The sequence below is a fragment of the Myotis myotis genome, unplaced genomic scaffold (assembly GCF_014108235.1).
Source record: "Myotis myotis isolate mMyoMyo1 unplaced genomic scaffold, mMyoMyo1.p scaffold_m19_p_10, whole genome shotgun sequence".
Taxonomy (NCBI): Eukaryota; Metazoa; Chordata; class Mammalia; order Chiroptera; family Vespertilionidae; genus Myotis; species Myotis myotis.
Genome location: NW_023416314.1, coordinates 58,034,538 through 58,057,828, shown reverse-complemented (window position 1 = coordinate 58,057,828; position 23,291 = coordinate 58,034,538). Strand labels below are relative to the sequence as shown.

At 38.5% G+C, this 23,291-nt stretch overlaps 1 protein-coding gene across 2 annotated transcripts in view; it reads right to left on the bottom strand.

Moving 5' to 3' along the window:
• Nucleotides 1–23,291, bottom strand: part of LUZP2 (leucine zipper protein 2) — a 314,083-nt gene that overhangs the window by 20,884 nt on the left and 269,908 nt on the right. For both annotated transcript variants that reach the window (XM_036323328.1, XM_036323338.1), the window contains exon 8: nt 6,655–6,729. In XM_036323328.1, coding sequence (XP_036179221.1) covers nt 6,655–6,729 — 75 coding nt within the window. The remainder of the gene's footprint in view (nt 1–6,654; nt 6,730–23,291) is intronic.

The window sequence follows — 23,291 nt, the reverse complement described above, 5'->3', positions numbered from 1 at the left end:
AGTGTTTGTGTGAACTAATATAAATTCAAAGTAAACATCATTACATAAAAGGGTACGGTCTTTTTTTTTTTTAGTTTTATTCATTTCAAATGGGCCGGATCCGGCCCGTGGGCCGTAGTTTGCCCACGGCTGCTCTAGATTGTTGCCCTTCCCCTACCCCATTGATTTCTATAATTGATCCTGTTGTTTCCTTTATATAATTGATCACTAATTCTCATTTTTAATTTATACGTATATATACACATGTATAAGTTGCCTGTTTTGTTCAGAACTGTTGTGGCACATAACACAATCCCTGATATATAAAAGGGACTCAACAAAAAGTTTTTATTTTCAATAAATGACTTAAAAATTTAGGTGAAAACATTCTTTCTGTGTCTCAGAGAAGAAAATTAACAAGTTATATCAGTAAAAAGAAATGAAGTGGTAGTTCAGTTTTCTTCTCCTATTATTTCTTGTTATAATCCTGACTAACCCTTCCTTTCTCTCACTACAGAACAGGAGATCAAGGTATTGGGTGTTGTGTCAGGAGTGAGCTATCCCTGGTGAGACTGAACCATTTAAATATGTTTTCTGTGTTGCATCTTTTAGTGGGACAATAGAAACAGAGCTAATGCGACAGGGTCAGGCAAGCCTTGGCTAGGACTCACAGCTAAGTGGCTTTGAAATATAGAGATTTAATGTTTAAATCATGCAGAAAGTAATGGTGGTTACAGTATTCACTGTGTTCATATCTTGGCTCCTCGAAAGCCACTCTACATCTCAGCTTTGGATTTATAACAGGCTTAAGGTATATGTTTTCGTAATAGACAAATTCCAGAGTGGTGGCTGAAATTAGGTGCTAAAAATAAATAACAAACAGCATTCGGTTAATATTGTCAAACATCGATTTTCAATAAACATTGTTTAGGCAAGACACATTTTTCCAATAAAACAACAACCAGGGATGCGTCGTACACGAACATTTGTAATTGTCCCAACTTTGATACAATCACCTTGGTTGTTCCACAGCTCTCCTGGCATTGTCAGGATCATCGCAGAGAACAGAAACATCACACAGACGTCACCTCCAACTCCTCAGCTTTCGCAGCCACAGTAGTAAACTATCTTTTATGTTTCAACCTATTCTTAATCTCTTAGTTTTACATTTTATCTCATTTTTGAACCCGAAGCCTGTAACTTTGCCCCCTACCTTAGCTTCTGGCTCCAGTGCTTGAGTACATTATAGATTTTTCTTTTTTTTCCTGCCAAAGACAGCAGATTGCTGTGAGCAACCCTGCCCTAATCCGGTCATCTTCTGAAAAACAAAACCTAGTTTTCCACTTAATCTAGTTAATAGAGCCTGTTACCACAGACACTCCTCAGGTTTGGCTTGACCCAGTTCCATCAGCAGGACCCAGACAATGATTTTATATCACATGATTACATTTTCATTCCTGCTGCCAGCCATAGTTGGTTTTGAAATTGCAGGCTACTGTTCACTTTGAAATTCACTGAAACAAGATGTCACCTAAGAAATATGATGCAAACCATGTAATGTATGCCTTGTCCTAGATCTTACAGCCTATTCCCTCTGAAGGTCAGTCTTGTTTTTGCCCTGCCTTATTCCCACACCAAACCATTGTTTTCCAGACTCTAGTAAAATGCAGACTCCGTAATAAGGACCTGCTTATAACAATGCCCTTTATTTATAGCTCATCAAACATTCCAAGCTCATTTGCATCTTACAGCCTTTATATTTGCTGCTTCCTCTGCTTGCAGAACCTTTTTTTCAAGTATCTATGCAGGAAATTCCAATTAAAATTCATATCTCAGTTTATATATTATCTTCTTTGAAACATAGTCCCTGATCACCCTTTCAAGGAACACTCCTTTTAGAATCTCTATCACTGTTTTTAAATTATGTCCTATGTAGCCCTTGTTACCACTGCAAATGATCTTATTGTTTATGTGTTTATTATTTATCTACTTCTATTAGAATGTAATTTCTTTGAGTGTCAGTACCTTTTTGGCAGCATCACCAGTTTCTAACTTAAATATTTGTTACATGAATAAATAAAGCAAACCTTCCAGAGGATATAAGTGGCTGCCATTTTGCATGAGAAAATCTATATATATAAAGGGCTAAGTGACCATCTGACCATCTGACTGGCCGGTACATATGACACACACTGACCACCAGGGGGTAGACGCTCAACACAGGAGCTGCCGATCTGCAGTGACTTGGCTGCTGTGGTTCTCCGGTGATGCACCCGGGAACCAGAAAGTAGAGAGACCAATTTGGAAAGACCATGAGGGGCTGTGAATCCAAAGACTTTTCTTTAATGTTATTTCTGCTGTGAAATCAACTGTGTGAATTCTGAAAGGTCCTTTAATGTTTTAGGTTCTCTGCTCAAAGTCTCTCCAGGTCTCTAGTATGTAGGATATATAGCGTGTTTATTAATTTATGAAGTTAAATCTTCATTTATCTATTCAATCAATAAGTTCTTATCGTGCTCCTGTTATGTGCCAGAAATACTGTGGCAAAAAGATTTCTTGTTTTCTTCCTAGTTAGCCCCAGGAGTGTATGTAGGTCGCCTAACTTGTGTCATCTGTAGTATGGATGTCATTACGCACGCTTCCCTAAGAGAAATTTTGTGATGGTTACATGTAATAGAAACTTTTCTTTCCATATGAAAGTTTGATAGATTTCCAAACCATAAAGTTGTTTTTGCATTCTAGTTTCTGAGGCTAAATGTAATTCATAAGGTATTGCCAAATAAATAATTGATTGTTGGAGAAACCAAGGTTGGCTCTTAGATTTTGTGGTTATTATTGTTTATGTTGTGATAGTAAACTGAGACTTCTTTCATTAAATATGTTATGAGAACCAAGTTGAAGGATGAAATGTTGTTTTCATAATATTTATAGGGTGGTGAAGGTTATTTGAAGACCAGATGTAATATTCTTAGGAGCCAGACACCTGAAGAGAATAAAAAAGCCTCACATAACGATATAAGGATGATGGAGAGAGGGGAAGAGCAATGCCATTAAACTGAAGTTTTTATTCATTTTGAAGTGAACTACCATTTCTACCCGACCTTATAACTACAGTTTATGAGCCTCACACATATCTTACATTAAATTTGTTGAAATTAACCTCCAGTAATATGAAATGCTTTTATAGTTTACTATAGCAAAAGGTGTGACCAAATGCTGAAGGTTAAAGAGAGAAATTGCTATCACAGAGAGGTAGTCTCTGTGATCTCATTCACTAATAATAATAATTAATATGCTTACTGAGTCTTTTCCAGGTGCCAATTATTCTTCTTAGTATGTTGCTTTTTTGAGGCATATAATTTTCTCATCACCCTTATAAAGTAAGTTTCATTATTATTTCATGTTACAATGAAGCATAAAGAGTTCGGGGATGCATAGCCGATTTTGCTCAGTGGATAGAATGTCCATCTGTGGAATGAAGGGTCCAGGGTTTGATTCCAGTGAAGGGCATGTGCCTTAGTTGCAGGCTCAATTCCTGGTCCTGGTTGGGGGTGTACAGGAGGTAACCAATCGATGTGTCTCTCTCACATTGATGTTTCTCTCTCTGTGTCTCTCCCTCCCACTCTCTCTAAAAATCAATGGAAAAATATCCTCAGGTGAGGATTAACAACAACAACAAAAATAGTTTGGGGGATTCAAACACAGTCATTCAATTGAAAAATTATGACTTGCTCATAGATGGACACTGGAGACCTTTACTTAAACCCTGCAATATTAAGTCTCTCATCCTGAATTAGGAGTGTGGCATGGTGTGGGGCAGGCACATAGTTATGGTGGAGGTGGTGGTGGGGTGGTGGATTAGAAATGGGAGGAGAAAAGCATAGAATGATTAAGAGGAGGGAGGAGAAAACTCTGCATTAACTCCAAGTTCTATAACTCAGGCTAAATTACGATTTTCTCATGAAGTATTATATGGCCACACCAGCCCATCCAACCCACATGTCCTTAAAATACACATATTCATTCTCATTCTTGGTGCCTTTATGACCTCATGGCTCTGCATACAATTATTTTCTAATTGTTCATGGCCAACAAAATAGTGAGAGATGTGGAACCCAAGACCATATATTATAAATGCTTTCTATTTTCCATAGCACCTAGCACATGGTAGTCACACAAGAGGCATTTCAAACATATTTAGCATTGACTGGCTAAATGGATGACCTGAAATCAAATCAGGGAAGAGATTTAATGTAATAAAAATCATTCTGACAGAGTTGTTAAAAATCTCAGAGGAAGTTGAGCTGTGCAGAACCATGGGAATACAACGTGTTTTTCAGACTTAAGGCACATTGCAGAGATCATGGCAGGGATAACAGAGAAATACTTTTTTTAAAAAAAGATTGTCTAGTTGAACTTGAGGATTATACATTCCTTTGATTTTCTGATACTAGCAATACTATGGCAATTTCCCTTTTTGAAAAAGCAATATTATGTAGCATGAGTTGGATATGGTCAGAGATTAGCATAAATTGGTATAAGCTTATTTTTTCATAAATAAAAAAATCTCATAAATCTGCAATCTTGGAAGATGAATTATATTTGATCTAGTCTACAAAATAGCAGGTAGGCTTCTATAAATCCATTAAACATTATATTATTTTTGGATAAACTAATATAACATGATAATCACAAAGGAGAGACGTTGTTAAAATATCTAGTTATTCATTCAAAAGGTACATTTGTCCAAAAGATCTAAACCATAAGAAGAAGAAATCATTAGAATTCAACAAATGTCCTTACAAATTCCTGTACTATGATACTTTCTAGATATCTGGTTTAAAAAGTTAGCTATGTTAGCTTTGAAGAAATTTTGGTCATAAGTAAGTGAAGAAAATGCCTATGTGAGACCCAAGGTCCTGGGAGGTAAAATTTTAGCCTGGCTCTTTATAGCTACTGCATAACAAGGAGGTTATACCAGAAGAGCTTTAAAATGAATTAGACTCAAATGTTCCACCTCCTTTATTCTGTATCAAAACACTCATGGTTCAAATTGGTGATTAGGAGATAATCTCCTTTTTTTACAAAATTGCTAAACATATGCAGTATATTATTGCAAAATTAATTAATGAGTGCAATCACTTTACTTGCTTATTTTTCTAAATAAAATCATTGCTAAACTGCAATCACAAAAACAGAGAGCTCCTCATAGCAGACAGAATAATTTCTAATAGAAAACTTATTTTAGAAATTACAGGGGTAATTTAATAAAGAGAATTGCATAGACAAATGTAACAAATATCAGGTAAATACCAATCTGAATTAAATATTAAAAGGGATCATTTTGATTATACAAATATGTATTTGTTATTATAATTAATATGTATATTATTTAATAAAATGTATTATACATGAAAATTTTAATATACACAATCACATGCATTACATATATTTAACATATATAAACTATATAAACAATGTATCTAATGCATATATGCTATATAATACATGTTAATATATACAATACATAGTGAACTAAAGGAAAAAAAGATATTTACTTTCCCCAATCTTGTAAAGTTAATTTAAAAATGAGAAAAGGGAGTGAAATTTTACCAAATACTATAACTATTAAACAGCAGAAACGTAATTCTGAATTACATAAGCAATTTCTTCATATTATATTTGTCTTTCCATGTACCAATTCTCTATTGCCCATGAATGACTCCCATAAAAGACTATTGAAAGGCAAAGGCAGATATGGAATGGGAGTTGTGGTTTATCCTGAGCATACATAATTGTAACACAATGAGAGATTGATATAAAGTAAATAGATGACGTAAAAAGAGATAAAGAAAATCATTTGTAAATAGTGATGATGGTAGCATAACCGTGAACCTCAAAAGTGTGACTTTTATGGTATGCAAAATAAATTTCAATGAATCTGTAGACTGTTGGGGGCGGGGGGTCCCTTAGCTTGGCCTGTGCCCTCTCTCAATCCAGGACCCCTTGGGAGATGTCGGGTAGACGATTTTGGACTGATCCCCACAGGGCCGATCCCCGCAGGCCCAATCCAGAGGGAGCCTGATCCTATGTGTTGAGTGTCTGTTCCCTGGTGGTCAGTGTGCATTGTAGCAACCGGTTGACCAGTCATTCGGTCATTCAGTTGCTTAGGCTTTTACATATATATAGCTATATAGATAAAGCTGTTATAAAGATAGACTGTCACCCACTATTCCTTTTTCTGTATATAAACTGACTTCATGGTTAAGTCAGTTTATGTAAAGACCTCAAGAACTCTGATTTAAGATTTCTAGAATGAAAAACATCAATGACTACTCCCATTGGCTTTATAGCTCATTAATTCAAAGTTAATACATGTCATCTCTATTGGTGCTTGAAAGCATGTTTATTTATGGTGTTATGGAATAAATATACCAGTAAGGAGGAAAATAAAGCCATGAACTCACAGAGCCTGAACCTTGAGTCAATTTACTGTAGCAGCAAAAACAAGAAAAAAATTGAGTTCCAACAGGAATACCCAGCGTTAGTAAATTCAATAACCACCTTACATGAACAGCACCTGAAATTGCACTAATAAATCAAGGGAAGCAATGAACATGCCCTGGCTTTGTCTGCTAAAACCAAAGTTGTGATGGCTCATGGATATGCACGTACCCGATCAAGAGCTGCTTTCTCCAGCGCATTTCTGGCCACAGCTAATTTTTGTTCCAGATCAGTAAGCTGTTGGGCCTGCAAAATGAAAGAAAGGCTAGTACTTACAGTAAATTCTATAATTTCTCCTTCACTTTGAGCATCTGTCATTCACTGCCATAAAATTTTAAAGAATTATCTTTGAAAATTCATTTGGCTAAGTTGAGAAAATGATGTATTCTACATGAATATCTACTAAATAGGAAAAGTTTTACCTCAAGTCTCTGAAGATAACTTGTGATATAAATCCAACAGTATATTTTTAGTTGCTGTGAACTGAATTATGTCCCCCTAAAATTTATATGTTAAAGGTCTGACTCTTGGTCATGTGACTGTATTAGGAGACAGGGCCTCTAGGGAGGTAATTAAGACTAAATGAGGTAAAAAAAAAAAAGGGGGGGGGGCTAATCCTATAGGGCTAGTGCCCTTATAAGGAGTGGAAGGGACACCAGAGATATTTCTCTCTCTCCATGCTGATTCAGAACAAAGGCCCTATAGCAGTGATGGCGAACCTTTTGAGCTTGGCATGTCAGCATTTTGAAAAACCCTAACTTAACTCTGGTGCCGTGTCACATATGGAAATTTTTTGATATTTGCAACCATAGTAAAACAAAGACTTATATTTTTGATATTTATTTTATATGTTTAAATGCCATTTAACAAAGAAAAATCAACCAAAAAAATGAGTTCACGTGTCACCTCTGACATGCATATCATAGGTTCGCCATCACTGCCCTATAGGATACAGCGAGAAGGCACCTGCCACAAGTTAGGAAGAGCTCTCAGAAAAAACTGAATCTGCCAGCACTTTGATCTTAGACACCTAGCCCCCAGAACTGAGAAAATACAATTCTGTTGTGTAAGCCACCCATTCTATAGTATTCTGTTATGGCAGCCTGAGAAGCCTAATACAATGGTATTAACTCTTTTTAAGTATATTTTATTGATTTTTTACAGAGAGGAAGGGAGAGGGATAGAGAGCTAGAAACATCGATGAGAGAGAAACATTGATCAGCTCCCTCCTGCAGACTTCCCACTGGAGATGTGCCCACAACCAAGGTACATGCCCTTGACCAGAATCAAACCTGGGGCTTTTCAGTCCACAGGCGACACTCTGTCCACTGAGCCAAACCAATTAGGGCAGTATTCACTCTTTTTATTATTGACTTTTAGTCCAATACACTTCTCTATCCCACCTTATCTCTGTACCATTTCAAATCCATAAAGGTCCTATTGAAAGAAAAAGGCAATGGCCTCAGACTTAGAAGATGTGTTTTAAAATCCTGCCTCTACCAATTTCTAGCTATACAGGGTGGGGCAAAAGCAGGTTTATAGTAGTTTGTATGGAAGTTAATACAATAATAACTCCTATACATTAAAGAGCTAATACTCTAATTAGACTGGATGGCAGAATCACCTTCTGGAACAACCTTCCGAAACCACCTTTCAGAATGACCAGTGGGTGAGGCCACAGGACTGTGAGACAGCCAGGGCCGGGAGGGCTGAGCCCCTTGCATGAATTTCGTGCATCGGGCCTCTAGTAAATAATAATAATACAAAAATAAATGCTATGCTTCACATACCCCCAACTGTAAACCTATTTTTGCCCACCCTGTATACTATAATCTTATGTTGACAAAAAGATGATCAGCAGGCTCACAGAGGACCTGCCGAAGAGCCTGCCTGCCCTCATGGTTGAGAACCTCTCTATACCACTAGACTTTGCCTCTTACATTTAGCCAATGCAAAGAATCCAATGTGGAAAGGAATGAAGGATATTTCTGATGCTCTTGTGAGGCAAGGGGATTGAGTTTGCTGGGGAGAAGTCAGCAGCAGGAGGTTGTTCAGTTACCTTTCTTCAGTTACCAGTTAGTCACAACACTGGGTGCTATAACGCCCTGGGCTTATAGCAAGGCTGCAGCCAGCTATCATGTGCCCATTTGTCTGTTGCTCATCTCTCCTCGCTCTCACAGTCTGGGAAGCAGAACCCTGAGGTTCTGTCCTTGATTAAAGTTTTCTGCCCTATGGTGACCACCTGGGAGGAAGGAGATGGTGAGGATACTTTCTTGTTTGTAAAAACCCTATATCCATTTTTTGTATCTATGTTTACTTTTTGTTTCCTAAGTTTGTTTCCGGTGTTATTCTCCATACTTTACTCGTGTAGGGAATAATTTTCTGGTCGACACTTGTTGTCCTTAAACAGCTACTTGATGCATGCACATAAAATATATCACATGTGCCCTTATAAATGCATACACTAATGCTTAAAAATTAACCCATTCTGAATTTTCAAGAGAGAAAGAGAGGGAAGGGAGAGAACACTTCCAACAGGAGGGCACCTACAAGTGGGTGAATCCCCACAAGCTCTGAGCCGTGTGCTCTAAACCCCACTCGTACCACCCCTTAGGATCATGGGCCTCAGTCTCAGATTCTCAGATCCTCATCCCCAGGCTTAGACCATTCTGCCCACCCTGAGTCACTGCTGCCTCCAGCCCCTCAACATCCTCAACCATCAAACATAGGACTCACATTGTGACAGTCTGTGGCAGCAGCAGCAGGGCCTACCTACCTAAGCACCTTCTGTCCATGGGCCTGAGCCCCAAATAAGGAAGGAGATGAATGGCCCTTATGTCTCTCTCCAGCTCCCTGGCTTAGGACAGGAGGTAGGGACAGTTGAGAGGGTTAGTGGGTGGGCTTCAGTAGAGCAGTGGTTGTGAGCAAGCTCCTCTTAGACCTCAGGGGAAGGGGTAAGCACATCTACACCAGCCTCAGTCCCACTTGCCATTCCTGGGCAACAGCTGCCAGGAAACTTCATGCAGTTCAGAGGGTGTCTGCATAGGTACAAGCCCTCCTGGCCCAGTCCTTCTCCATCCTTGTGTGGGTTTCAGCCCAAATCCTATCACCTAGATTAGGAGAGTCCTACTAAAGAATGACTTCTGGATATACAGTAATATAGTAACCAGTGAACTTGTATCAGGACAGATAGAATTAATTCCAATGGAAACAATAAATGTGCATTTGAAAGCTATATTACCCTCAGTTCTCCAGATTTCAAGTATTTACCTGTTAAGGGCAGCTGGCAAAAACACTCGGTTTATTTATGTTGGCTGAAACTCATAGCACAGGCAGAGCCACGCCATGGCGGCGGACCTAATCAAGAGATTGGGATGCCACTCAGTTTGACCTTCCTGCCCAGTGTTAAGGGGGTGGATCTCATGATGTTGCCAGGAACTCAAGGCCCACCCAGATGTGATGTAACTTCCTGTTATTAGAGTATAAATAAATCTGCTTGCGGTGCTGACACTCTCTGCATCTGTCTCTCCAGCAGAGGGCAGACGCCACACCCAGGCCCAGCTTTCACTCTATTTCTGTCTCAGTCTTGTGTTTTTTCATTTTTCCTTAAAACTCGTCACATTCTAATCAAGATTCATCAACCCCCGCGTTCTCTCACTCTGCGCTGGTCATAGGAAGAGAAAACGCACCTCCCTCCCATATTTACCAATTCTAATTATTTATTGAATGCAGTAAAATATAGCCAAGAGATCTTAGGAGACAGAATTGTTAAAAAAAAGTAAAGAAAAACAATGACAGGTGTTGCATATTTTGACCCAATTCATTATACTGTGGTCCTAGTTTTCAAATAATTAGCTACTGGGTTAATTCATGCGCGTTACAAAATTATATACAACAAGAACAGTTCTATGGTTATTAAACCATCAGAAGACCTGTGAAAGACAGGGTACTTTATCAGAATGAATTTTATTTAAAGTTTATCTGTTTTTTTTTTCAATTTAACTCCTGTGAAGTAAAGGATTGGGTTACTTTAGAGCTTATCATGTTTCTAGAGTAGCTTTCATTCACATTCAATCATTGAATATATACTCAGTGATTAATTTTTCTGAGACTAGGTAACCTTATTTGTCTAATAGGTTGACAATATACAATGAATAGAAATCGTGTAAAGTGAAAATCACAATAGGAGATTCTAACTGATAATCTAAAGGTATGTCTAAGCTAGAAGAGAAAACTAGAAAGTGGCTTGTCAGTGTGGACTGAGCGTCACCGTGTCTTCTAGTTAAAGTAACACCAAGAAATAAATTTAATTTTCATAGATGTACATTTCATCATCTGTGCTCTATCACATGTTTAGAAGCTAGAGTTCATATCATAATTCTTTATTTACTTTTTGGGGGAAAATATGGAGCTACAAAACTTCAAGGTTTTATCGCCCACAAAACACTGGGGCCTGGTTTAGATCACCATTCAGTCTGGAGCTGTTTCTGGCTGTTTTTCTCAAGAATCCACCTTAAATTGAGCTAGACTACAAAGGATGACATCAGTGCTATATTTAATGCAAAAACTGTCTTTTTTATATTTTTATTTATTTATTTGTTTTTTATTAATTGTCACCCAAGGATATTTTTCCCATTGATTTTTAGAGAGAGTGGAAGGGAAGGGCCAACACAAAGAGAAACATGGATGTGAGAGAGACACATCAATTGCTTGCCTCCGACACGCTCCCTGATTGGCACCGGGATCAAGTCTGCAACTAAGGTATGTGCCCTTGACCAGAATTGAACCCATGACCTTTCAATCCATTAGCCAACACTCTAACTACTGAGCAAAACTGGCTGGAGCTCTTTTTAAAAAAATTTATTTTAAGAAACATGAATGTATATTCATGAAACAAATAGACAGGACCTAATGTTATGCAGTTATATTTTATCTGAATTTCAATGAGTCATTCTATAAAACTGGCTAAATCTACAAGGTTCTAATTCATCATTCATACATTAGGCTTGTGAGTCAATATTTCTGAAAATGTATTGACGCAATTTATTTTAATTCTTCCCTATTCCCTCCTTCTAAGTAACAAAATGTGACTATCCTTTTAATTTTTCTGGCGAATTTTCCTAAGGTTTACAGAATATGAAAATATCTATCCCTTACCTCTGCTAAAAAGGATTTGACACAATTTTAACACTAAATGTATTAAAATCTTTAACATAAATAAAACAAATGGGGTCTTTGGAAAACACATGTCTTGTGAATAGCATGTGAAGGAGATGAGGGGCAGTGAGAGCAGATGGAGGTCATACAGTTTTATCATTTGTCTCGGCTGAGCTGAACATTTGTCCCAAGACTTGTGGCAGCCAGGTACAAAAAGAAATGTTGTTGGCTCCCACATTCTCATTGTCAAAGACAGTAAACATAACAGAGACACAGATGGTGTAGGGTTGCTGAAAACAAAGGTTCTAATAAAAAATTATAACAAATATTTTATAATTCAACTAGAGGCCCAATGCACAGAATTCATGTAAGGGGCTCGGCCCTCACTGCCCTGGCTTTGTCCGGAAGGATGTCCAGAAGGTTGTTTGGCTGTCCAGGCTAATTAGCATATTACATTTTTATTATTATAGATTCATAAAACCATTTTTAGGAGCCAAGAGAATATAGTCCAAAATCATGGTTAATTTTAAACCAAGTAAAACACTTAAGATACACTAATGTGTGTTTGCACACAGGCATGTGTTTCTCTGCCAAGACACAGGAAGCAGTATGAGCAGGTCACAAGATTTATCTTCCTCCTTGGGCATGTATAATAATTATAATCTTTCTCACCTGCTCCTGAAGATTAATTGAATTACAAGTGAGGGATAAACAACTTAGGCACCAAGATATAAGAGACTGGAATATTCTTTTGTCACCATTGAGTCTTAATAATTAGCCTTACTTTACACATTAAGAGTAAATGATATTTAAAAAATTAAACACCTCACTATATGGTGCTATATAGAGAAGATATAAGGGCCAGCATGGTCTATTGCAGGGGTCCTCAAACTTTTTAAACAGGGGGCCAGTTCACTGTCCCTCAGACCGCTGGAGGGCCGGACTATAGTTTAAAAAAAAACTATGAACAAATTCCTATGCACACTGCACATATCTTATTTTGAAGTAAAAAAACAAAACAGGAACAAATACAATATTTGTAGTTGCATGTGGCCCGCGGGCCATAGTTCGAGGACCGCTGGTCTATTGCAATCTTACTAAAGTCTCAGCTATTTCATCTTCTGATAAAACTGGAAAAAGAAGCAGCCCAGGTATCAGCATAACAATGTCTAGCCAGACTCTTTTCTGGCATGGCCATCTGCTTAGAAAGATTACACTGGAAATTGTCCCACCTAAGGCCAGATTAGGAAAATATGTATACAGACTCTAAGTAGGAAATTCAGAAGAGAGCCTCCCTTCCAAGTCTTTTGGCCATTGCTGAGTTATAATAAGCAATCTCAAAGCACTGTTGTGACTCATTTACTGGGGACAGGTCAGTAGATAACTACAAGTTGAGTCTGTAAGGGTCCTGGAAGTAACAACTGACATTGCAATTAGCTTTAGGTGGCATCAGCAAAACAAAGCCAGAAATTGTTAGAGTTTTTCTACCATAGCCTTACTACTTTATAATTAACTAGAGGCCTGGTGGTCTGTGTGGCCTGCAGGGATCCAGCCAAAACCCACAGTCCAACACTACCTGCAGCTGCTGCCTGAAGCTCCTACCTGCTGCTCCTGCTCATCCTGGCCCCACTCTACTGGCCCCACTGTGCCTGCTGCCATCAATCGATCTGGAGAGGCTCACACTACCACAGCAGCACTTGCCAGTCATGAGCCCTGCGTCTGGCAGCCTCCCAAGAAGAGTGGCCTGCGGGATTGGGCTGAAACTGACTCTCTGACATCCCCCGAGGGGTCCCAGATTGCAAGAGGGCACAGGCCAGGCTAAGGAACCCCATTAGTGCATGATCGGGCAGGGGATCGGGCCAGGGAGGGACCGTGAGAGGCTCCAGAGCATGTCTGGCCCATCTCAGTCCCAATTGGCCAGATCCCAGCAGCAAGCTAACCTACCGTCAGAGTATCTGCCCCCTGGTGGTCAGTGCATGTCATAGCAACTGGTTGACCAGTTGACTCTCTGCCCACTGGTGGTCAGTGCAGGGCAGGGCAGTCTTAGCATATCATTAGCATATTACGCTTTGATTGGTTATTCAATTGTTCTGCCATTCGGTCTATTTGCATATTACCCTTTTATTATATAGGATAATATGGTTATTACTCTATGTTTTGGAACAAATAAGAACATGCAGCTGTGTTCCAGCCGATAATGCAAAAATATAGATGGTGAGTGATGAGATGTTCCAGTAGAGTATGGGGAGAATACATTAGAAACTCTACATTTTAGTTTAACATTTCAACATTATAAATAGATAAGTAGGTGGCATTATAAAATATTTTGTATTCTTTATTCAAAAATAACCCATGGCTGTTCTAATGTGAAACCATATTAGAAATTATATTTACATATTTTCTAAAACTCATCATTGCTTTTCTTCCATTTTGTTTGATAATATACAGAGTATGGCAGTAAAATAGTACTGTGATAATGATAGGAATAATATAAACTTGGGTATATATATATATAACTGCATCAGTACCTAGTATTGTTTCCACCCCTTTAAAGTGAGGAAACTGAGACATAGATTTATTAAATATCTCACTCAAGGTGATGGCTGGGAAATAACAGGCCCAAAATTCAAGTCTAGGCAGTTTAGATCCACAGCTGGTCCTCTGAACCACTAAAGATATAAATGTATATAATTAATCCTATATAATAAAGAAGGAATATGCTAATTGACCCTCATGCTGTCCCATACATGGTGGCATACAGCCAATAAGGAAGGGATATGCTAATTGACTTCCCTGTCTTCAAAGATGGCGGCACCCACAAATAATAAGGAGAGAATATGCTAATTGACTGCCATGCTATCAATGATGGTGGCACCCACAGCCACAAGATGGTCAGCAGGGGAGGGCAGTTGGGGATGATCGGGCTGGCAGGGGAACAGTTAGGCATCGATCAGGCTGGAAGGGGAGTGGTTAGGGGGTGATCAGGCTGGCAGGCAGAAGTGGTTAGGGGCAATCAGGTAGGCAGGCAGGCGAGCGGTTGGGAGCTAGCAGTCCCGGATCATGAGAGGGATGTTCGACTGCTGGTTTAGGCCCTGTGGATCGGGCCTAAACCGGCAGTCAGACATCCCCTGAGGAGTCCTAGATGGAGAGGGTGCAGGCTGGGTTGAGGGACACTCCCCCCCGCCCCCCCAGTGCATGAATTTCATGCACCGGGCCTCTATTAATTAATAAATATCCATACATTGGATGACATGTTCAAAATTTATTGATGTTTTATGATTTAAAATATTTGGAGACTAATTAGAAGATTGAAGTATTTTCTTTTGTAAGATTATTAATGTAATGAGATAACAAATGCATAAAAGGTATTCTCAAGTATTCAATAGGGTATACTTGGCAGTTGGTAAAAGGATAATGATAGGATTAAATAGTTTATGTAAATTCAACGCCTCTATTAGTATACATGAAGAACATATGACCTGCTCAGCAGCATTAACCTAGAAGCTGTGAATAAGACTCTAGAAATATAACACGGACCATCACACCACCACCATCATTTCTACAGTCCATTTTATCACAGAGGTAAGGAGGCAGAAAGTCAATAATTCCCACCTGCTTCTGCTCACTTTCATAAAATATAAAATTGTAGCACCAAGATTATCTTTGGCCATCAGGTTTTTGAAGCAACACCTGCTCATTTCAATATCATTAACTTGGGAATTATACTGAGAGACTTGGAATTGAATGACTAATATATGTAGATGAACTAAATTTAGATCTCAAATTGCATAGGAATAGCTTAGCATAACATCTGATTGTAACTGCTATTAAAAGTAAATTTCAATATATCAAAGTTAGAAAGTTCAATGAGCCTTTTTTATTGGGAAATAAGAGTAGACGTATGTAATTTTCCTCAAATTTAAATTTTTATAACTATCATATTGCCATCACGTGCATTTGCATTTAGCACTTGTAGCCATTTAAGGAAAATATATTGCAGGTAATTCCTTATGTGCTTGATATTGATTCCCTTTCTCTCCTCCAAAACACCTAGACTTTCGAAGAAACTTCCTCATACCCTTTCTCAGCCATGCATTTTAGGAGAGATCCCAGCAACCACATCCAGAAACAGGGATGTAATTTTTTTTTTTTAAATGTATATTTTATTGATTTTTCACAGAGAGGAAAGGAGAGAGATAGAGAGAGTTAGAAACATCGATGAGAGAGAAACATCGATCAGCCGCCTCCTGCACACTCCCCACAGGGGATGTGCCCGCAACCCAGGTACACGCCCTTGACCGGAATCGAACCCGGGACCTCTCAGTCCGCAGGCTGACGCTCTATCCACTGAGCCAAACCGGTTTCGGCAGGGATGTAATTTTTAAAAACAATTACTCTATCATAACTCTCTAGTCATTGGGTTTAGGTATCTAATTAATGTCAAAATAGAAAACAAGGAAATATTTATTGGTAACTCCTGGAATGAAAGCTGTCTCTCTTCTTCATCTGAGTGAATAAAAATTATATTTTTTCATTCTCTTGGTAATATAATATGAGGATGTTTAAGTCTAAGCTCTAGTAGGCATTATTTCTAGAATAAAAGAGAACAACATGAGTTTAAAACTGTCCTATAAAAGTAAAACAAGACATAGAAAATAGTAGCCTGGCTAGTGTGGCTTAGTGTTGAGTATCAACCCCTGAACCAAGAGGTAATCAGTTTGATTCCTGGTCAGGGCACATGCCCGGGTTGCGGGCTCCATCCCCAGTAGAGGGTATACAGGAGGTAACCAATCAATGATGCTTCTCTCTCATTGATGTTTCTATCTCTCTATCTCTCTCCCTTCCTCATTCTAAAAATCAATAAAAAATATTGAGAAAAAGAAAATAGCAAATAAATGTATAACAGAGTCTGGTGACTTTGAAAATGTCTTGATTAAGTCATATCTGAAATCAAATGAACACTAATTTTAGTTACTATGAATACATAAATTCACTTTTTATTATCAAAATTTTTGTGAAGTGTTTATTTTTTTGTAATTTAAAAAGAAAAGATTCAATCGTCAATAATACTGTGATAGGTTTACAGGATGACAGATGTTTACTGGAGTTAGTGGCATGATCACATTGTGAGGTGCAGAACTGTCAAATCCCTGTGTTGTGCACCTGAAATTAATATAACCAATACAAGTTTGAATAACAACTATACTTACATTTAAAATTTTTCTTAAATATTGTGTTTCAAATGAAAAAATAAATAAATAAAAGATTCAAAACTTCTGCTTGTAGACATGACACAAATAACTGATATTGGACAAGTCCTCCTCCCAATAAGCAACTCTGAGCTAATTATGTCAGGCTGTGAAATCTGAAGTATGGGAAACTCCCTTGGTGAGACCTGTGACTACATCTGCTTTCATCCAGAGAACGATTTCCTGACTGAGGTGCCAAGTACTATGTTCCAAGCAGATCACTGTAGTTGCTCTGAGCTCTGGAGGCAGAGATGAGTATTTGGGTGGATTAAATGGCTGCAGTATGCAGAGCAAGGCAGCCGAGAAGAGTGAGGTGAGCAGGGCCAAGGCTTCCAAAAGTCAATTTGGGGAAATGTTCTTATAAGAATCGGGCTGCATATAAACAGGACAAGATATTACACAAGGCTAATCACAGAGCAACTGTTTTATGGCTCAGAGAAAAACAAAAACACTAGAGGTCGATCAATGTATAAAGCATGTTGGCATTCTACAGGCATCCATAAACCTTATTAACACCACAGCCATCTTTAGATTAATAGCCATGCACTAAAGGAGTAGCTGGCAAACTACAACCCAAAGGCCAAATCTGACAAACTACCTATTTTTTAAATAAAATGTTATGGAACACAGGTACCTTTAATGTATGCATGCATGTACACATGTATTTATGTATTATCTAGTTATTTTTGTGCAAACATGCTGGATTTGAGTAGAATCCATAGAAACCATATAATCTGCAAAGACTAAAATATTTACTATGTGATCATTTACTAGCATAAAGTCTCTTGAAGCTTTCCTTAAGAACGTCTAAATCAAAACCTAGGTACACTTTCAGAAGAGACATGAGATATTTTAATCCAAGTGCATTACATAATGTCTCATTGGGCTTCCATATGGTTCATGAAATGAGGCATGTTTCTGCATGCTTCTGAGTCTTCAACTGTACCAGTTCATTCTGCCTCAAATCATGAAAAATTTCCTGCTACCCTATGCCCCTGGTCCATTCCTACACACTTTTAGATTCCAGTTGAAATGCTAATCCTCATAGAGATCCATTTCTGAACTGCAAATAGAATTCCAGCCTTCTTGCTAAATTATCTTGTGAAATACTTAATTTTTTCTTTCTATTACTTACTCCAGTTGTGATATTTAAAACAGAAAGTAATCGCTATGTTATGGACATGAACCAATGAAATCTGTCTGTGGCCTGAAAGTTGGAGCAGGGTCCTGGGAGTTCCCTGCTCCACAAGGGTCAGGTGGTCAAGTGGTCCCTAAGCAGCAGCATGTGGCAGCTCCTGGGAAGGTTTGTCGCACTCTCAAAAGTTCATCCAGGAAAGAGCCATGAGCCCACATCCCTTTGGACAGTTTATTATGTACACGGAGGCATAAGGAAGATCAGCCTGGTGTTGGCAGTCCATATCTCTGCTATCACTAGATGAAATCAAACCAAGGATGACATAAGACAGGTAACACCAGAGTGGATGTCTCTCTGCCATTGTGAATCCAACTCTAACTGGAGCAAAATGGTTTTATAGCCTACTAGCAGCCCGATGCATGAAATTTGTGCAAGGGCCTTAGCCCCGGCCCCAGCCCGCCAGCCACTGCCATGGCCAGGGCCTCTGCTGTGGCCCCCACCTGCTGTGGCTTTGTTCTGAAGGATGTCTGGTCTAATTAGGATATTACGCTTTTATTATTATAGATAGCTGTACCCAAAGGAGGGGAAAGGGGTAAAACGGAAAGGGCCATGCCTCTCTGGAATTAGGAAGGCAGATAGGAAACTGTTTCATGGAGCCTCCTGTGAGATAGGGAGATAGAATGGACTAGAACAACAGCTTCTAACAAGAACACCTACTCATCTATGTTCAATGGGAAATAACAGGGAATTCTACCAAGACTTGAGTTTAATCACAGGTTACCCTTACCTTTGTGACCTATGTGGAGATGTGCAAGGTTGTCAGGGTGTTATGGCAGAGCCATTGTGCTATGACAGAATGTTCACCATTTATTAATGAATGGCAGCTAAGTAACAGGGAGAGATAAGGGGTTACAGGAAAAGGGCCAGGATGAAGGAAATGGTTATTTGCCAGTTAATATAGAAGTGCTTTAATATTTGAACAATTTGCATGCCTGTATTAATGCATATGGTTAAATTCAATACCTGCTGATTACAATTGTGATCTATCCTTTTATCTATTTGATTCTTAATGTCTCACAGACAATAGGCTCACTTGCAGCCTGATTGCTTCCATTTTGCTAACCATTGAATAGATAATTGTTAGAATAGTGCCAGGTACCTAGTGGATGAATAATAAAAACTGACTGAATAAAGGAGGACATTTGATGCTGATGCTACACAATGTATCCTAACAGGTTTCCTTTCCCCAGAGCACTTAGTTGTTTTTTCCTCACTTGTGTCCGAAGAGCACTGTTTACCAGAACTCTCTACCTAGTTGAAATTTGAGGATTTTGAGTCCTCATTTTAACAGTCCAAAGAATGCTCCTCTAGGAGCCCTTCCAGTCTGTCATGTAAATCTCTTTCCTGGCAGTTAATTGACATGACAGGCAGTGGCTGCACTTCCATCTAGCAGGAATGAGAATTGATGGTTTATTAACATTACTGACAAGAGCGCTGAGGGATGGTGAATACAATGCAGCACAAAATTTTGTAGATGTCAGAATTAAGTCAGTGATAAATATTTTGAATAGGTACTTCTTTTTTTTTTTGCTATGTGCATCTGCTTCAATGTCATGATCCCATCTATTTGTGCAAATCTTCCTGCCATTTGAATGCTGGATGGAGCCACTTGTTTAATTTTGTGAGTGCCAACGCACAGCAGCTGCTCTGGATGCTTTTACCGAACATCCTTTACTAACTTTTTATTCCATGAAGTGAATTTTGTTGAAAACAGCAGGTATGGAAACATTTACATACCACTTTGTCCAATTTCTGACTACTCCAAACGTGTATTTTTTCCATTAAACACATTTTAATGCATTTTTGTAGAGATTTTTAATATATTTCTGTAGCCGATTTCCCAAGAGACTTATTTTTGTTATTTTCACTTGAATTTAAAAGTAGAACCACAAGACATAGAATTTGGCAATGACAGGGTAGGACAAACTCTAGGAAAAATTTGAAGTCATAGTAATGTGAGGCTCAGCCAGAGATGGGAGAAAGAGCTTTGTAATCAACAAAAACCTAATAAAAGCCCCAGACTCGTAGGTTCAGACAAACTTCTCTAGCAGGAAATACTTCATACATATTGTCGGTCAGAACATGTTGGCAAAGGAATCAGGCATGTCTGTGTGGCTTTACTGAGCCTGGGCTCCTGGAATCTAGAGTTCTGTACCCTCTGGACTTTGCTCCATATCCTTTTCCCCTTTACGTGATTTTGCTTTGCATCTCTTTGCTGTAATAACATCATAATCATGAATATGACTGCATGATGCGTGCCATGAGTCTGCCTCAAAAATCATGCAGTCCAGGGGTGGTCTTGGGGCCTCCTAGCATACCTTCCAACCCATATTCCTTCTTCTAAATTGTGTTCCCGCAAAAAACATATCATAGCTATGTGATTATGCCCTCTTTAAATATTTTGATTAAACCATTTCAGTACCATCCATTACTGTATAACTAGAGTTCAAAAAACATTTTTTTTTTTCTATAAAGGGACAGATAGTTTTGTGGGTCATCTGGTCTGAGTCATAACTGCTTAGCTCTGTCCCTGTAACACAGATGCAGGCATAGATGGTACATGCACAAATGAGAATGGCTGTATCCCAATACTGGGGTTTTGTTGGTCTTGCTTTTTTTTTTTCTTTCTTTTTCTTTGAAACAAATAGAGTTTCAAATGATTTTGACACATCCTAAAATATTCTTTATATTAAAAAATAATAATAATTAAAAAATTCAAAATCCAGTTCTAGCCTGCATGTCATAAAAATACAAGTCAGATAACAGGTAGGACTTGGCTACTATTTGCTGACCACTCTTCTAGAATAACATCCAGAATCCTGAACATACCCTTCTGGCCCCACATCATCTGAGTATTATCCATCCTGCTAACTCCAGCTCTCCTTTATGCTGGGTCTTCCAGACACAGGAAGCACTCAGGTCCCGAATCTCTGTTCTCACTCTGCACTGGGTGCTTGATGTACATATCCCTCTGCTTTCAACTCTTCCCCCACTGAAGCTCTCTGCCTACATAGACAGCATCTGCTCTTTTATTTCATCTCAGTTGTCCCTTCCTCATCACTTTTCTCATCACACCTCTAAGTATCTCATTGGCATTACTAACTCTCTGAATATTATGTAGAGATTTATCTCAGTACATCTCATTTTTTTAAATTCATTTGTTTAACTATTTGCTTGACACCTCTTTTATCTAGGTCATTTGCTACATAAGGACATGTATAGCATATATTAGTGTATACCTTTGTATTCCCAGTACCTTGAAAAGTATTTGGCACATAATTGACTCTCAGTAAGCACCCATTGAATAAACTCATAAATATTTACTATGTGTCTAGTGCTGGCCTGTAAGTGAGGAGTTTATAGACACTATTGAGGTGAAAAAATATACAGTTTAAATGTAGTATAGTCAGCACTAAAACAGAGATACACATAGGGTACTTACAAAGCAAAGAAGAATGTTTCTAGACTCAAAAGTGAAAATAGAGGAGAGATTGCAAACAAGTAGGGGCTTTAATTGCATTTTGAAGATGAAGTAAGGGTTGATGAGATAGATAGCTAGGGAAGAACTTGAAAAAATTAGAACTAGAGGAGAATAGAGACATAAAAAGACACTGTCAATATAATGTAGGAAGAGGGGATGGTCTCATACCTCAACTTAGGGAATCAAGAAAGGTTTCTGGGAAGAGACAGCACCAGAATTCTAGTTTTAAAACTGAGTAATAATTGGGCAAGTTTTACAGAATAGCAGTGCAAGGAGCTCAGTGACATTTTCTTCAGTGAAACAATCATTTATCTGGCTAAAATTATTTTTTAAGTCATTAAAAGTCACTGGAAATTGTCCTAAGGACATACAGAACAGGAATAAATATTCATTAGAAAAACCTACTAAATCTTGTTAAGAATAGTAACCACTCCCTCCTAATCCTACCCAGTTCTGTGTGATGGGAACTTTACTCTGAGTATTCTACTTGAGGATAGTGAAGCCAAGAAGATAGAGTTCCTTCTCCCCTAAGCTCCATGGCTACGGTTTCACCCAATCAGGGACAGGCAAACAGTGTTTCTCATTTCACCTAGGGTTGTTAGTGAATGGTCTGTTCTGTGTATGAAAAGGCAAGGATGTTAAGGACTGACCACCGCCCTCCCCCCCGCCCCCCCACAACCTCCTACTCCAGTAACCCATAAGGTGGAGGTTATAAGGAAAGCCAAGTTAAGAAGACCAGATGCTGCCTTCCCAGGCATGCTGACTTATAGAGCTGGGGTATCATTTTAGAAGAAATTTGTGGTCATCCTCACTGCCAGCCCAGGTATAATGGGTTATGCCCAAGGGGAGAGGCAGGCCTTAAGGATGATGAGCTCTGCAGGCAATTAAAACATTATTAAGAATTAATCAAGTGAAGAAAGGCTGGAAAGACTCATTAGTGGAATCAAAAGTAGATATAAGAAATGGAAAACTATAAGAAATGCAAGTCTTCAATGGTTCAGTATTTAATGCTGATGAGATTGAATGGATGAGCCTTGCAAGCCATACTAAGGAGGTTAGATATGGTCTTGTAAGAAATGGATAGGTAATTATGGATTTAGAAGTGGAATAATGGGCAAATTCAAAACTTAGACAACCCTTCTTTTGACAGTGTGGAAGATTGCTTGGAGAAGGAAAGACTGAAGTCAGGGAGCCCTGCCAATAATTTAGAAATGCAGAGCCTTAACTGACACAGAAAATGTGAAGATGTAGAACAGTATTTAGAAGGATTATTTTACAATCACTTTTCTCTGTGGTTATAAATAAATGTGCAGTCATGTTGGCAACATTTCTCTCCCTCTTATGGTAGGCTTTTTGAGTTCCAGAATTACATAAGTAAGATCACCTGCCTCATTGCTTTTAGGTTTTCCTATTATGAAAACAGCATGGAGGGATGGAGAAAGATGCAGAAAGGATGTGTTTTGACATCCAATTATATCGCTAATCTCTGGAAATGGAAACTAGGAGTCTATTTAGGGAAATGTGTTTCTTGCCAGTGGCATCTGGAAATTAATACTACAATGTGGTTTCCAGCTTGCAAAGAACATAGGATTTCAACTGCACAGATTTAAAGAGAATTGGCACTCATTGCTTTCTGTAGCCGTGCAGTACAAATCAAAACTTTGCATGAATATAGATATGAGCATAATGGGCACTAACGGTGGGTCTATCCATAATAATCTCCACT